The sequence below is a fragment of the Ptychodera flava genome, chromosome 6 (genome assembly GCF_041260155.1).
Source record: "Ptychodera flava strain L36383 chromosome 6, AS_Pfla_20210202, whole genome shotgun sequence".
NCBI classification, from domain to species: Eukaryota; Metazoa; Hemichordata; class Enteropneusta; family Ptychoderidae; genus Ptychodera; species Ptychodera flava.
This window is the reverse complement of record NC_091933.1, coordinates 21377053-21394474: the sequence shown is the minus strand read 5'-3', so window position 1 is coordinate 21394474 and position 17422 is coordinate 21377053. Positions and strand designations below refer to the sequence as shown.

General features: G+C 37.7%; 1 protein-coding gene across 2 annotated transcripts in view; it reads left to right on the top strand.

Moving 5' to 3' along the window:
• Window positions 1-3482: 3482 nt before the first annotated feature.
• The window catches only part of LOC139135137 (N-acetylglucosamine-6-sulfatase-like), a 46288-nt gene continuing 32348 nt past the window's right edge, over window positions 3483-17422 (top strand). The window contains exons 1-9 of one of the 2 annotated variants that reach the window (XM_070702388.1): window positions 3483-3671; window positions 4639-4698; window positions 6493-6696; window positions 10379-10444; window positions 11157-11255; window positions 13737-13904; window positions 14671-14753; window positions 15632-15750; window positions 16769-16971. In XM_070702388.1, coding sequence (XP_070558489.1) covers window positions 3513-3671; window positions 4639-4698; window positions 6493-6696; window positions 10379-10444; window positions 11157-11255; window positions 13737-13904; window positions 14671-14753; window positions 15632-15750; window positions 16769-16971 — 1161 coding nt within the window. In that variant the 5' untranslated portion in view covers window positions 3483-3512. The remainder of the gene's footprint in view (window positions 3672-4638; window positions 4699-6492; window positions 6697-10378; window positions 10445-11156; window positions 11256-13736; window positions 13905-14670; window positions 14754-15631; window positions 15751-16768; window positions 16972-17422) is intronic. The other variant, XM_070702387.1, reaches the window with a different exon arrangement.

Genomic DNA, 17422 nt, shown 5'->3' with positions numbered 1-17422 from the left:
ATGCGCCCTCTTGAGTCCAGACTACCAGAGAGCCAACGAACTGGAGATCTCGAGCGAAGAGCACAAGTCATTGTAGTAGGTGGGTGGGGGCTGAGAAATCCGGTAGATGAACACAATGATCGCACTGAGTGAGGGAGCTTGAATGAAATTCAGATGATGAATGATAAAAAAGCAAAGTCTGCAAATCTTACATGGATCGAAAGAAAATTAAAGCTACATTCATTCACAAATACTGGGAGAAGGACGGGCTTGAGGAATTGCAATTCAAATCTGATTTTTTTCAGATCCCCCTCTCAATACCTCAACAAATCTCAACTCTCTCCTCTTTATTATAAAATATTCAAGTCCCCCACTATTAAATGGCCAGTTCTCTTGGTCTTCAATGTGTCGCTCCCCGGCCTTATCTTGTGTATAAGTGTGTTGCATTGTCATGTGCGAGCGTCATTTGACCCAAACTCTTCTTCAATGTTTTAACTACATCAGAGTCAGAGCTATCTCTGTCACTGCTGGTGTGTAGTGACAGTGACACTGCCCGTAGGCAGTTGTAGGGCCGTAGCTGTATTACTCTAGTAATTTTGACAATATTTGTGTTCAGTTTATCAACTGCGTTCTTGTTTTAGCATGTTGAACTTTCCAGTATTCAGCTTGCCAAAATAGCTAGCCTGTGCATTTGTATCATTGATAATTGACTTTCAGTCTGGACTTAAAATTCAGTCATCGACAATAGCGTTTACATATATGGGCTTTGTTGACAAGCTGATTACACAAGTTGTGTGTTTCAGCATGCTGCATGATGCTGCATGGGAAACAGCAAGAAACTGTATCTTATACATTGCAGAGAAACATTGTCGTTTTCTCATGAAAATTCAATTTCATTTTTATATAAAACGCGATAAAATTGCAACGTTCCAAATTTTGTTCAATTACTACTAACAATATAACCGTTGGATGACATAAAAATATTGTTCATTTTTTAAAGAATTACCTGCCAAACCATTGGATCTGAATCTGAATCTGAATCTGAATCTGAATTGAATGTAAAAGAGCAACAACAAGGGAACCAAAATATTTTCAAATCCCCCCTTTTACCAAGAGCAAAATCTTCAAGTTCTCCCTTCTACTACCCCCAGAATTATCACCCCTGCATTCCTCCAGCCCCCTCCTGGTATTTGTGAATGCAGCTGAATTTCACGAAGGACAACGGTTTTTCCCATGATTAGGCCTACTGGTCAGCCATCAAAAACAAAACGCCTCTCTAAAAAGAACTAGACGTGTGACTTTTGATAATGTCTTGAAGTTCAAAGTTATAAAAGACACTTTCTCTAAGATTCATGGGTCCGTTTGTGAAAGGGACTGTCGAGAATATCATACTGCTGTAACACGGGCGCTTATACGCGCAACTTGAAATAAATCTATTTGCCACCACTCAGGCTTCTACGACATATCCTTTACTGTAAATCCACAGGTGTATATTTTTAAGAAGGGCGTAAATTTATGACTTGTCCCTTGATGAGGATGCCTTCCCTCCATGAAGTCTTGCGAGGTGCTTTTTTGTAACGTCTATGTTTATACTGCAGCTTCCAAATCTGACCACGTTGTACCAATTTTCCTTGTCTGTAGCTATACGCTTGAAAGTTCATACATGTCGAGTCACCCTTTGTAAGTTTTTTTCCATGATCAACACGATATCACCCGAGTGAATAAGAAAAACAAAATAAACAGAGCAGTATCGTTTGCCCTGGGCATAGATAATTTTCTTAAAAGATACTCAATATGCTCGACAATCACGTTTTGAAATTGGCCTGGTTACTGGGGTTGCAATGCTTGTGCAAGGCCAACAGATGAGCCTAACGGTAGAGGGCGCAACAGAGGTAGAACGCAGGCACCGTCAGGAAGAGGGGAGAGAAGGATGGTTTGTTGCACGTGTATGCGGAGATCTATATGTATAATTAAACTACTGTCTGTAATACGTATCTGGGTTGCAAACATCATTTTGAAGTGACTATCCTCACTGGTAAAGGGACAAAGTCCCTCTCTTTTATCTTTTGTTCGTGGGTTGACTTCTTTAAATATGTTCATGCTGAAATATATAAGCTTACATGTACTGATAAGTTGTGCACAACCTCAACTCTGCTTGCAGCCAGGCAAGATTAAACATTCAGTGAAACTTGTTACGGTCTGTACTAAAAAAATCAAGTTGCGTGCACAACTGTCGCCATGCATGGCTTGACATACATTTTACAAAAGTTTGGGCCTCATGCAAGTTTTTGTAATGAAATCTTCATAGCGGTGTCTTTCATATAGATAAGGATAGCAGATTTCCCTCACATTGTGGCAATGTTTTTTTTTCTTGTTACAGGAAAGTAAGCAAGTTGCGATTGGAAAAGGAAAAAAATATCATTTTGCCTTGAGGTCACAAACAAAAGCATCTGATTGCATTCAGCAAAGGGGTAATCTTTGACACTTTTGCAGTTATGTACCATCGTCTGATAATCCGATTGACTTTATGACATTACAAAAAGGTAACAAAGAGCGACTTTGTCTCTTCAAAGCCCACTGTCTGTCAAATTGTGTGTACATACTCCATAAGCTTACAGCAGCTGCATCGGAGAGATCAATTGCCTTGCAAGTGCAACTTTCTTTGTCGCAAACTAGGGACCAAATCGTTCAATAACATCATGGCTTCTGTGCCTTTCAAATTTTTACATTTCTTTACCGACCTGCCTATTGTGGGGGCTCATGTTAAAGCTCTTGCAGTAACAAAACGTTTCCCTGTCCCAGTTCTTCGAAAATCAAAAATTGTACTTTTCCTTACAGAGTTAACACAAGGGTGGCGGCCATTTTGAATTTTGAATATCGATATGTCATTCTCTAGTACCAAAATTTGCAAGGTGACCCATGATTTTTATTCTTGATTTGGTGAAAGAATGATTTAAAGTTTAATGGAGGAAAGTTTGCGCAAAAGTTTCAGTCTTTCGCCTTCGAGAAGCATAACTTAGAATTTTATCAAAATATTATTAACTAAAGCGAAAGCAGTTGATGTCTAACTAAATTTACCATGTAAATATTCATCCACCGGGAGGCTCGTAAATGATGTTTTTACATCAGCCATAAGTTTCAAGTGGCATTGGCGCGGCCTAGGTCATTGCCATGCCATGTCCTTTTGTGTGGCATTCACATTTTCAATTTCAATTCCACTGTATATAAAACTTTAGGCCTAACTGCTAAAATCAACGAGCCATGTCGAGTTGACACCCCCCCCCCCAAAAAAAAAAAAAAAAAAAAAAAAAAAAAAAAAAAAAAATCCCGAAATACTCCTAATTTGTGTTCCACCAGCCAGTGTTGCGGTCAGCCTACGGTAATGTCCGTGACATCTATTGATCGAATCATCGACAGTAGACGACAGACTGTGCTTATAATCCAATACTCACGTAGGAGGTCATCGACCAAGGCTGTAAGTCACATGACGATGCTGCTCTGCGTCACATGATTACAACAACAGACCCCAGTCAATGGCGACCAGCGTCTGTGCCGCAGCAACTCAACTTGTCATGGCTCGCGTGTTGCTCGTCGGACTGGCGTTCCTCTGCCTCGGTTGTTTTGCAGACAAGAAGCAGCCGAATATCGTTTTCATTCTTACGGACGACCAAGATGTAGTGCTAGGCGGTTTGGTGAGTAATTCGTGCTTGGTGGAAATTTTAAAAAATACGAAGGTTAAACGTCCAGTCCGTCCATACAGTAGACTGCTATACACGCTCAGCGTGAATGTGCATACATATGTATGGCACGAAGCGAAGACGCCAACAGGCCAGCGATGTTGCAACCGACTTCTTCAAATGTTTTTGGTATACTATGTCGTTCAAGGAGTTGTTTATAAGCATCACTGTTTAGGACCGTCTAGTCTAGGGCTTTTAACAGTTTGCTTCTACCTTCGCCTTCGATGGCAGTCCAGTCAAATTTTACTGGACAGACCAGTTTTTGCAGCCATGAGGTGCTACAGACGCCTTGCGCATATCCAGCTGTCCTCCAGGATTCAAAGAAATTCCCGCGTACCAATCCTGGCAGTGTGTCTTTGAATGTAATCACAAGTTGATCAAAAACTACCAGCTGCTCACAGAAATTCTGCAAAACTGCAACCTGAAAGCAAAGCGGCATGCACAGTTATATGTAAATCACTTCCTGAAACTTGTGAACGTTCCCTTCAATTGCTTTACAGACAACTGCACGTACTCCCCGAGCAACCATGTAAAATTCATGAAAATATGTGAAAATAATAAGTCTGTGTATTGTGAAGGCCAAACCTATTTGACTAGGTTTTTACAAGTACAGCCCTTCTCTAGCCTACGTGTTGTTATTTCTTTGAAACGAAAAGTACTCAGAATTGGCCGTTATGTACAAGTTTGCAATTACCGTATTGTACAAATTCTTTTGTTTCATGTGTGTCGATCACTATAGGCCAAAACATACTCAAGGAGAAAACCAGCTCCTGAACATTTTAAGCAATTATTGCCTCAAACATCTGGTGTAAACGAATATTGATATTAATGAAATACTATTATCTACAACAACATAATATTAGGTGCAACATTTCCATTGTTTGATATCATTTTCGTTTTTTGTTCATTTTAATATTTTCAGACGCCCATGACAAAGACAAAAAAACTGTTGGGAGATGCTGGTTTGACTTTTAGCAACATGGTAAGTAGGAAAGTTTTGAGATCTGAAGTGCCATGTTAGGGGGGAGTGGCAGTGTGCTGTGGTCCCTGGTGAAATCACTTTAATTGTGCTCTCTTGAAATGACCCGTCATGTGACTCTACATGACTTGTAGTTGCTGTGTGCGACTCGATGTCCATTGTGCACTGCGAGTGATAAATGCATCCAGGCAAGTGACTATGACTCTGTCTCCACACTCTGTCAAAGTGACTCTGAGTCATTGCTTTGAATTAAAATTGTGATAACAATAATGCCACATTGAACAATAGGTTGCATGCATTTTACTTGGTCAACAAAACTTCAGTTGGTTCGTGTGGAGCTGACATCGAAATAACATGTCACAGCTGTGGCTATTGTAGAGATGAAGTAAAGAACAAACACTGAATAAGGATGTCAGTTCAACGTTCTGAGTGCCACATAGATTTATGATATGATGTCGCATAGGTCAGTCAGGCCACAAAATTTGTTTGTCTAGCTTTGAACCCATATCACTGTATAGGGAATCTTGTTAAGTTCATGTACTGGTTCATGTACGTGTGTGTTTTTTAAAGATCACAAATCACTGTAACACTAAGATTGGCTTGCGTGCGGATGAGCTTCAATTCAACCCTATTTTGGCCACATTAAGCATTGTTGAACACATACCTATACCATTACCAGGTACATCTCCAAAAGTGTTGTAGATTCAATTTCAGAGCAGAAAGAGATTACAAAGAAGTTCAGTCATACACTCATGGTCTAAAATGACCAGTGTTATTCTTTGTTTGCAAACTCCAAGGAGACCCCAATACTTAGATCAATTTGTGAGCTACATGTATTTTGAACACAGCTTGGCTGAATTTGTACCATGTAAAGAAGGATTTATGAAGACGATCATAATACTAATATTGTCACAAACCCTCATGATATTAGTCCACATGCACAAACTGTACTAGCTGTACTTGCATTCAGTTTTATCAGTGCACTCGCTCAGCACATGATATTGAGTGATATCCAAGGCCTAACAGTTCATATTCACATTACAAGACTATAACCAGCTGTTCTGAGTTTCTTAGAATTTTCTTTCCTTTGTTACTTGGCCTAATGCTCATGAGCTCTGTATCGGCTGGATCCAGGGAACAGGATTGGAGGATTCAAAGTCATGTTATTCTTGCAGCTTGCGTAATGTTCATAGTTGAATTCGATTACTTGTTTAATGCTAGTATTAGGCGGGCTCATACACAGATCCCAGCCAGTTTTTACATGCCTTTTAATCTGTGTTAGACTTACAGTATTTCTTTAATAAATGAACAAATAATTGAATTATTGATTTGCATCACGTCTGCATTGGGATAGTGAAGAAGGGCAGCAAGTTGAAATGTTAGGTAATGACATCACAGGTACAGTCAAATGGCCATCAAGAGATTTTCGACAAGAGTGTGTGAAAGAGTAGTGTTTTAGCTTCAGTGGTCTTGAGTAAATATAACTAAATGATGCTACCATTAGTATTATCAATGAATGGTAAATTGTCATTTTAAAGGAATAAGTTAAGAGATTAAGTGTTAAAAAATAATGTTTTCTCCAATGTTGCTAAAGTTTGTATCAGGCGGATAGAATAGGGAGTGTGTACCAATGGCAAAGATGATTTCTTGTCGTTGTCTTGAGTTGCCCATCTCTTTCAACATCTCCTTTGTAGACTTCTCCCGCTCCAAAAAAATCACAAGCAGAGACAAAACCAAGAAAGAATCCATGCATTCTTGCATCCATCGTGATGAATACTTCTTTCATTTCACTTTCAGTTCACCACCAGTCCATTGTGCTGCCCCAGCAGATCCAGTATTCTTACGGGCAACTATGTGCACAATCACGGCGCCCTCAACAACAGCATATCGGGCAACTGCAGCAGTCCGGCCTGGCAGGACGGGGCTGAGAAAAACACCTTCATCACCTACGTTAAACAGATGGGATATTCCACGTTTTTCGCTGGGAAGTATCTGAACCAGGTAAAGCTGTAGAAAAGTTTGACAGCTATATTAAGCTGTTTTACTGGTTTTTGACATCAACAATGACCAGTATTATCTGTTAATCTGTATAATGACATTCACCGTTACATTACTTACACCTGTGCATTGCATTTGCATCAAGGTCAAGTGATGAAATTACAGAAGTTATTTTTGGTTCACCCAAGGTCTCAGAATGATCGGTCTCTTTCATATCCGCCTGATGATTCATGAAATCTACAGATTTGTTTGGCAACACATGTTAACTCCTAATGATAAACAATAGATTGTTGTTGTTGGTAATTTCACTTTGTCATTGTCAAAAAACACAGACTTAATCCATCCTTTGCATGCAGCTTCTCAAAAATGTCAATGATGTACTTACCAAGTTGAAGAGTAATGTCATTTCAAAATTGGCAAGACAGGTTTTCTTTGAAGGACCATCCATCTTTTCCCACTTTCTTGATTTCTTTATAAAAAATAGCGCCAATGGCACTTGATCACAACTGGCACATTGTGAAACTACTCTATCTCTGGGTACACCTGTACATGAAATACTGAATGGGTAGGTGCTGCGGGTTTGGAGTTTGTCTGTAAATGCACACAGAAAACAAAGTCCCGAAGTAGCGAATTCCAGCCATTTTCAAACCACACTGTTTGTCAGTGGGGTAAGCAATATTCGCAAAAATCACATTTCCAGGCTAATAGACTATGTTTTACGAAATCACACGTCCTTATTACAAAATAAAACGATCTTTGTCTTTAAATCAATGCGCCAGTAAACAGGTCCAGCAGCTAGTTATGTCATCAAGTCTGTAATGTTAAGGGTCATAACAAATGTGAGAAATCTAAAACATTAAATATGTTGTTTTTTATCAATTTTATTACCAAAAGTGCATGAAAATCTCTGATACTTTGAATCAGCCATCCTGCATATTTGTAACATTCATCAAAACCTCATTTCTGTTCCACAACTCATTAAATAGTCCACAATGCAGGATTGGTGTACATTCCAAAACTACATATATGAAAGACCCCTAAAATCAATTAGTTAAAGGGGGGTTAGAAATTTCCCAAAACTATCTAACCGCTGCTCCGTTTGGCTCCATTTTTCGGAATCGGAACCTTGGAATTAGTCTGAATATCTCTACCAAATATCAATGCAGTCTGTTCAGCGGTTTTTGACTTTTTGTCGTTTACGGAAAATGGACACTGTCCACCACCGGTTGAAGCTAACCCTATATCACAACTTCGAGATGTGATAATGACCTTTGGTCATTATGTTAAAAAATACCGCCAATGGCGCTTGGACATAATGACCGCCTAGTATTATCGGCATTTATCAACAACCACACTCACTGTGAATTAGACAGACCACGAAGTCAATGAGCAACATATAGCTGAAAGACTATTTTTCACATTGCGATTTTAAGCTCATTTTTATGAGAAAAGAGACATGTATATGTATATGGAGAAAAAGCAGAAGACATATTTGTAAATTGTTTGTTAAGTGACAATCATATATGCATCTCTTGAAATTTTGTGGTTATAAGGTATAACAGTAGTGTAAGAATAATGAGGTATGAATAAGTTAGTAAAGCTAAGTTGACAGTAATTAAGATTACAAAATTATACACTAAGCTGGGGAAATCTGATTGAAATAAATGTTGAAAAGTAGCAAAGTCATGGTCATCTTTTGTCTAATATCTTGTGTAAGTTCATGAACTTTACATAAATCTTGCTATAGATTTGTTGCTAATGGGCAATAACTGTGTTTCAGATCATTTGAGAGCAATCTATCCATGACAGGTTTAAATTGTAATATACTTCTATTTAAAGGAGAGAAACTTCTCAAATAATTTTTTTCCCTGTAATTTGCTGTGAGAACACATGGACAGATGCTCAGGACTCTATGCTGGTGCTACCTTGATAACTAACCTACAACTTGTAACGTCATTGTCTAACCTGTTCACCCCAATTTCCTGTAGACAGGTCCACACTCTCCATTGATAACAATGGGTTTGGGCCATACCATTGTAGTGAAAGACTGTAACATGTGAGGTTGTGGATACTTAATCTCTGGAATGTCAAAGTCTGTATATTGACTCAAGGATGTTTACTTAACAAATGCCTAGGGTCATCTCAAAAGTGAGAATCTAAACTATGAAATATGTTTTTTTTAATGCTTTTGATGCCCAAAAGACCATAGAAATCTCTTATACTTCGAATCAGCCATCCTGTATATTTCTAACATTCATCAAAACCTCATTTCTGTTCAACAACTCATAAAACAGTCCACAATGCAGGATTGGTGTACATTCCAAAACTGCATATATGAAAGACCCCTAAAATCAATTAGATAAAAAGGGGGGTTAGAAATTTCCCAAAACTATCTAACTGGCGCTCCGTTTGGCTCCATTTTTCGGAATTGGAACCTTGGAACCAGTCTATGTATCGGTATCAAATATCAATGCAGTCTGTTCAGCAGTTTTTGACTTTTTGTCATTTACGGAAATGGACGACATCAAACATCGGTTGAAACCACCTCTATATCACAACTTCCAGTTGTGATAAAAATTGCCTTAAATAAATTTAGAAGAAGCGAACTCATACGACCATAATAGTCTGGTCTAATCCAGCAGATTTTCTGTTCCATCAGCAGCCTTGTAGCAACCTTAGTCAATCAATACTGAATGTAATCTCTGGTAAGGATTAGATATTGGATCAGATTACAGATTACCGAAACCACTGAATTATTTACATTGGTGCTCGGTCTCCTATGTTCCAAGGACAGTATTTGCTAACCATATTACATAGCACAAGCCAGATTTAAGCCCACCAAATATGACATCCATTTCCTGTATTAAAGGTTATCAAATGCATTTCTTGTAATGAATATGCTGAGCAAGACATTTAATATCTGTTAGTGACATGTATGTAAACACTTTATGAATCCATAACTACTTCTTCTTATACATCATGTGTTTTCAGAGTAGACATCTGAACAATTACCAAAAACCTTCACTTGCAAGGCCTCAGGCAGAATTTTCAGATTTCATATTAATCGAATTGAAAATTTTAAAACAAACCCCCCAAAAAGAGATGTACGCCTGAAATGAATGCGTTCAAAGCTGTTTAGCATTATTTTCTGTCAAATTCACAATGTACAGTGTAATACTGTATCGCCATACTAGTATTTTCATACCCATATATGCATTTAAACTCTTTATACAGGAGCAAGCAGTAAGTTTTTAAATACTTGTCTTCTGTCATTGTTGTCTAAAATAAGTAATAAACGCCAATATTGAAAGCTTGAAACAAAGTTTCCTTTAATCGGATGGAAGATTTCAGCAGTCAATTCCACACAAGAAGTGCTGGAATTCCACATATATAATCTCTCTACATGATTTCTGTCCTGCATGTCCTCGCAGAATCTTGTTGTTTTCACACTCAGGTCAAAAATTATGCAGTGACCTTTGATTGATAATATTTCTTTGTCTTATGTTGTACTTTGCGGACAACTTGCCTTGTTTGTTGAAAATTACTATAATGAATCTCTATACATCAAATCAAGAAGAAATATTCGTTTGTATTTGTATTGTCACAGTTGATGCATATTACATTCCTCTTTTCACCAACACTTATTCAAATTTCTGACCTTAATATAATGTTTGTATTATTTCAGTACGGTGACAAGCTGGCTGGGGGAGTTGAACACATTCCTCCAGGCTGGGATTGGTGGATAGGATTGGTGAGTTCCTGTCTTTGCTACATTTTACACATGGTTTGCAGTCCTTATCTTGGCTGTGTAGGAAACACACTTCAGTGGTTATGCCAGGGAGGTTTTCCAAGGCTATAGTCGTTGCATAATCACACCGGCCAGCCTCTTCCAAGGCCAATGTCTTGTAGCAACCCTATTATACGCGTAGGAATATACAATTTATGAACTTCAGGGGTACGACCTTGTACTAGTATGTATTTATGTGGTCCAGCGATACAATGGACATTTGAAATCTCAAATTTAACTATGCTATGAAGATGAAACATTCTTGTACATTGTTATACTCCCTATTCATGATAGCCTTTGTTTTTGTCATCCCAAGAAATGATTCCTAATATGGATAATAAGTAATAATAATTATAATAGTAATTATTATTTTTGAGTCAAAATTTCAAATTGTTTTGCAAGGAACATCAAAATTTGATGCATTTTTGACAATTTCCCAATCATTGTCTATTTCAGTGTGCCTAGAAGGTAATTTTAAGGTAACAAATGCTGATACAAAATTTATGAGAGTGAACCAGAAAATTATGCATGATAGGTGAAATTCATAATGCATTCTGGGAGTATACAACTCTTTTGCAAGTTAGATTACAGTGTTTGTACAACAGTCTCACTTTTTGGGACCAGGTATATTTTGTAACTATAAAAAAAATACAATGTTTAATATGTATCTTTTCAGGTTCACAACTCTGTGTATTATGACTACACACTGTCTGTCAATGGGACAGCAGAGAAACATGGCAAAGATTACAAAACAGACTATCTGACAGATTTACTGGTGAGTGCTTGGTGTGAAAGACTTTCTTTTTCTTCGATTGTTGCACTTTAAATATTGTAAGACATGTGAAAATGTACGTCTTTTTAGTGACAGGTGTCAAGTCAGGATCAGCATTGACAGCGATTCTCATTAAAACTGTAAAGTAGTTGCACCAATTGACAGTTTGGACACACTTTGACGTACAACATCCCTGAGGGCTAATGCCCAACGCTTTCCAATGAATTTTGTTCAGTGTTGTGTTAAAGGCAATTACTATAGTGAAAGATCAATCAATTTGAACAAAAATTTGATGCGGTACTTGAAGGGTACACATACATGTGATACAGAATTGCAGAACCAAATTTTAAAGCTGCACACTGTCAGAGAGTTAAAAAGATGTCCATTTTGGCCGACTGATGTCAAAATTCAGTGATTGACTAGTTCGTCTTTAAATTTCAATAGAGTAAAGTAGTTCCCTGTAAATAATGATAGTTTATCTGTAATCAAAATGATATTGTAATAAGTAAAAATGATTATCGATGGCAGTATTTTTAGTGCTGCTGAGATCAGACAAGTTCAAATCATGTGCAAACTTGCAGTGTCAGAATAAATGTAGTCAAGAAATGTGAGAGAGAGAGATCATTGCTGTATCAGAAACAAAATTGTGATGAGTAACATTCACAGCCAAAAGTTATCATTGCACATCCTTAAAAGGCTTTTTTTGTGATGAACTTTGACAGACACTTGAAACTCTTGAATGTTTGTGGTATAAGTCAAGTTGAATCTTAATGTCTACTATGACAACAGGAATACGACGGCTTGATGGATGTGTGATACTGTACAATAATTAATTTAATTATGTCTGAAATGATTACTTCAAAATTGATGGAAACATTCTGTACCTAGTTACCTAGTTTTTCTTAAATATATATGAATTGTTTCATAATGAAGGGAACAAACATGCAAAAAGTCTTTTCCTTCCAAAATATTTTGCAGCATGTCTAGATATTATCATTAATGATTTATGTCAGTTCAGCTTTGTAATTCAAGTTCAAGATTTATTTGTTTACAACAAACTCTTTACCTTGAAATAATGATATTATGATGACTTTTAAAAGTCATATGTAAACCTAATCTGCTTATCACTGTTGCACATACGGTAACCATGACTGGTGCCTTGGATCCAGATTTGATAGAAGGATTCCTTGAACTGTTGACTCTCTCTGAGTCTCTCTCTCTCTCTCTCTCTCTCTCTCTCTCTCTCTCTCTCTCTCTCTCCCCATATGTCTCTGTCTCTAGTTAGTTAGATATCTCCCTCCCCTTAGACCCTTTAAGGCTGTTATGGCTCCTGAGGATATCACAAACAACTTCATTTGTAATCCTAGGGAACAATCTACTCATTTACACTATTTTCTGGTCAGTTGGGAACTTAGTAAGATTGGTGTCATACTGCTGTGAATAAAACATCTCCCCACCCAAAGCAGACTGAACAATTGTACTTATCTGTTTCTATTGGTATTGCTATAAGGCATTATGAATGAAGACGCAGGCCCTACACCATGTACATGTGTACAAGTTGTTGTTTGAACATAAAGCTGCAATTATGCCATTGAGAATGTGCAACATACAAAACTCAGGGTTTTTCTGTTGTTTTATCTTATTCACGGGACTTCTAAATCTGCAAAGCCTTAACATGATCACCGACAGTACTGTCTATGGCATGTATGCATGGTGGCCTGTTCTGTCAGGCAAGAGTCTGTAGTTACACGCTTAAATTTTAATGAGACTACAACTCTTCATACATCTTCAAATTTATATATTTTTCATTTCTGATCAAGATTTCTCAAAAATTGATCTGTATAACTGGCTGTGAAATTTCGTTTTTTACCAGTAATAACCCTCTGGTGATCCTGTTTCAATTAGTACAATTCAGGTTATGCAATTCTTGTTAAAGCAGAATGCCTCTTTGCCAGCCAAGAGTAACTTTACACAATATGCATCGCAAGAATGAGTCAGCATTGTTTTCCTTCGTTGCCTGCAAGTGTGTGACATAACTGTACAAGGCTGTTGGAAGCCAGACCTGTTGTCACTAAGTATTGCATTGTTTACAGTACGTGTGATGTACAAGTAATGTTACAGTGAAACTGAATTATTCTGCAGTATATCTCTCTGTGCAGTTTTTGCATTTTCAGTATTTGTCATTACATAGTTCAAACAGGAAACAAAATGCATACCCCAAGTCATTGCAAAGTTTAAGAATGTCTTGTTCTGTAAGTTAGGTCAAAGGTTATAGGCTGTATTCAGTTCATTAAACTCTTGATTACAAGTGCCAAGTATCCTACATACAGAATACATCCTGAACATGTATAAGATCTTGATAATTTTTTATGGCACTGAAGGTGTTCAGTAATCCATTACGATTCCAGGAATTTCCAGCATACAAAATACAAGTACTTAGAAGGTCTAAGTTGACTGTCTTTATTTGGTGTTGTCTGTTTACAGTCACGAAAAGCACAAGATTTCCTGACACTTCAAAATGAAAACAATCCATTCTTCATGATGATCTCCACACCCGCATGTCATGCACCGTTCGATTCGGCGCCGCAGTACGTCAAAAATTTCACCAACAAGAAGGCACCGAGGACGCCCAGTTACAACAAACACGGAAGCGTAAGTGGGAGAGATTTGGTGTGAGATGTCATGAGATAAATTGTAAAATGGAAATGGTATCACAGCTGTAATGACGAGCTGAAATTTTAGCAAATTGTAAAGATTAAGATCATTCATGTGGTATGCAAGACCAAGAATTAGTGAAATGAAAATATTTTGTCAATGTGAAAATTGCATTAGTGTTTGCCCTAGATGAATACACTGTTGTTAACATATGCTTCATACAATGTAAATGTACTGTAAAGATTCTACAAATCAGCATTGTTAGTGCTATACATTGTATCTATCAACAAATGTTGCCTTGCCCCTATGGATTGTAATTGCCTGCAGGTAAGGAAACTATGACCTCACTGTAAAATATATAATCATTCTTGGAGGGGGCTGTTTTATAGTCAAATCAAGGGCCGAGGTGCAGTTTGGTCATCAGCTTTATTGTCGAAGGGGACTAAAGGCTTAAAACCTCACAAACAGTAAACGTCAATCAATGTAGAACTGCCGTTTCAACAATGTTATCAGTCACTGGAGAGCCTACATGTACCTGGCAATGCTACTTTTAATTGACTATACTGTAATCAATCTCTCAAGTCAGATTGGTTTAAAAAAAGAGGCAAAGATATAAACAAATCTTCAAAATCTTAATTGTTTTATGTTTTGATACTTGTGATAATGGTATAACAGGGTTTCTACACCTGCCATTTAGATATAGCAGAAGAGATCAACACCAACAAACTCAGGACGTGTTCTTTTCTCACATCCATACAAACAGGACAAGCATTGGTTGGTTCGAAGTCAGAAGACACCCATGTTGAATGTTTCAGTTCAAGACACCGATGACATATTCAGAAAGAGGTGAGTCAGTCCACATGTACATGATGTACTTGAAAGTTGAAATGTGTTCAGGTTTGCGGTGCTAGAATCAAGGTTCCTGAAAAATAAACAGTGTAATAAACATAACAAAAAGGAGAGAAAATACAGTTGAAGGTAATAATACTGACATTGTGTCTAAAAATGACTGGTGTATGTGCAACGCTTCACTTAAAATCCCAGAGACATCAGCATTCATGAACCAAGAGCATACATGTACATACATGTACTACAGTATGTCTGGATATGTTGGGTTTTGTAATGCTGTCAGAGCTGTTGGGTTCTGTTGTGATGTGTATGTTTGGATATTATAATACCAGTGAATTTTGCTCACAGGAATACAGGTTTCCCACCAACTTGATCTTTTCTCCTATCAGTAGACATTTTGTAGTTTAATCAACTGCTGTGTATGTGTCGTTATTTTTTGGATGATGCCATGCCCTTGAAAACCCAAAGTGGTTTCCTTGGCAACAGACTCATAGTCCAAACCCTGTCAATTTAGTGATTGGAGCCCATCAGGTGACCTTTGTACTGACTAGGGCAAATAGATCAAAAAAGGAATTTTAGGAAGATTTAAGGAAGATTTAACTGTTACACAATTGAAACTTTGTATTTTGTCTGTGTGTGCACACACAAAATACAAAGTTTCGACTGTGCCTACTCAGCTATGTTGATATTTTACCCAAACTTGTCTGCCACATTTGTTTGCAGTGCCAGTCTAAAAATTCCTGCTTGGGACTGTTTCATTCAACTTGACACATTGTTGATATATGACATTAATATATGGCACAGCTAATCCGTGTTTCAGATCAAGTAAAAGGTATGATTATTCCTCTGTATGTTGCTATTCATGTTCTATGCAGGTGGAGGACATTGCTGTCCGTTGATGACCTGGTAGAGGGCGTTGTCAACACCTTGCAGGACAAGAAACTCCTGGATAACACCTACATTGTGTTTTCTTCGGACAATGGCTACCATCTAGGTGAGTATAGATACCAGTCTGGCCATGACAGTCTTTGGATCTAACTTTATAGTAAGACTTTCTTCATAAAATGTGACACAAGAGAGAACTGTAAATAAAATCTTTTTAGCTAGTGTCCTTTTTTACAGAAATAAGCTAAGTCTGTCAGTTTGGTAATTTGAACTTTCCCTACATTTACAATGGTTAGAATTTCGTTTTAGCTAAACCAAAAACCTGCTGGTTGCAATGAAACCCCAAAAGGCTAAAAAAGCATGCAGCTAATTCAGAGCATTAAAAAGAAATTCCTAGTTCTACTGGCAAGCATGGACGCATTGCCCCTGTAAAGTATTGAAGTCAAGTTCAAGTGTGCATTTTTTGTTTCATTTGCCTCCTCCAATAATTATGTACATTGATCATAATGAGAAAAAAAGAAGAAAACACAAAAGTATTTAAGCCTGAAGAAGAATGCTGATACATGTAGGACAAGCTTTTTGGTTGTGAAAATAATATCTACAACATCATCCATGTATCCTAACTCATCCCTAACAATCAGATGTTGATAAATGTCATTAATAGCTCCAGGCCAGGCTAGGTCATTATGTTAGAGTCTGAGATTTATTTCTGTCATTTGGTTAAATTGCTGTTAATCCATGCAGCTGTCACATTTCATGTTTTGTTTTTTCGCCAATTTGAACTGATGCAACACTAACTGTGTCTGCCTCTTTGGTGGAAACAGTCAATAAATTAAATAGAGTGACCCTGGTACAGTTTAATGGTAATCTCAAATCTTAAAACCACCACCATTTGCACGCAGTTTTGAAATTCTATTTTTGGAACAGAATGGCATGAGTAAATGACAAACTGTCAGTGTGGTGTACCTTGCGTCTGACAGCTGTTTCAGTGTTTTGCCCAACCAGTCTATTGTTTGAATGTTGTGGATTACCATGAAAGATTACAACAGCTGTTTTGATAGAAATTATGTTCATGGAAACATTTGGAAATGTTTTGATATCTTTTTCTCTCTCTTGGAATATATTAGGTCAGTTTTCAATGCCGAGGGATAAACGACAACTTTATGAGTTTGACATCAGGGTGCCACTCATCGTCAGAGGACCCAATGTACCGGCTGGCAAGATTTGTGATGAACCTGTGCTGAACATCGACCTCGCGCCCACCTTTGTGGAACTTTCAGGACATGAAGTGCCTTCAAACGTAGACGGAAGATCACTTTTGACACTTCTGGTGAGTGTCAATTGTAGTCCCTCTCTGAATAAAGTCACCCACAAAGTAATACTTTAGATATAGCTTTCCGTCTCCTTCTCACCATGACACAGGTTCAGGTTTAGTTTATAGCGTATCTGTCGTTGGTCATGGTAATCATACTGGGTACATGTCACATGCCATACCAGTATTGCTAATGATGCACCATGTTTTTTGCACCCATGGTTAAGTTTTTGTCACAGGCAACAGCACAGTTTTCTGCGCGAGATGTTATTTAAAACAAAGGCAGTGATGATGTACATGTACTGTTCTGTATTAGTACACCAGTCAGCTTCAGTTGGCTTTTTTCCCCGATAACCTTGCAGTGTTTTTGCTGTCAATATACAACGTCTTGGGAGGTTATATCTGATTGGCAGATTGTCGTTATTTACAGCATCTTAGGGAGTCTGCAATTAGGGCTATTGTGCAGCTT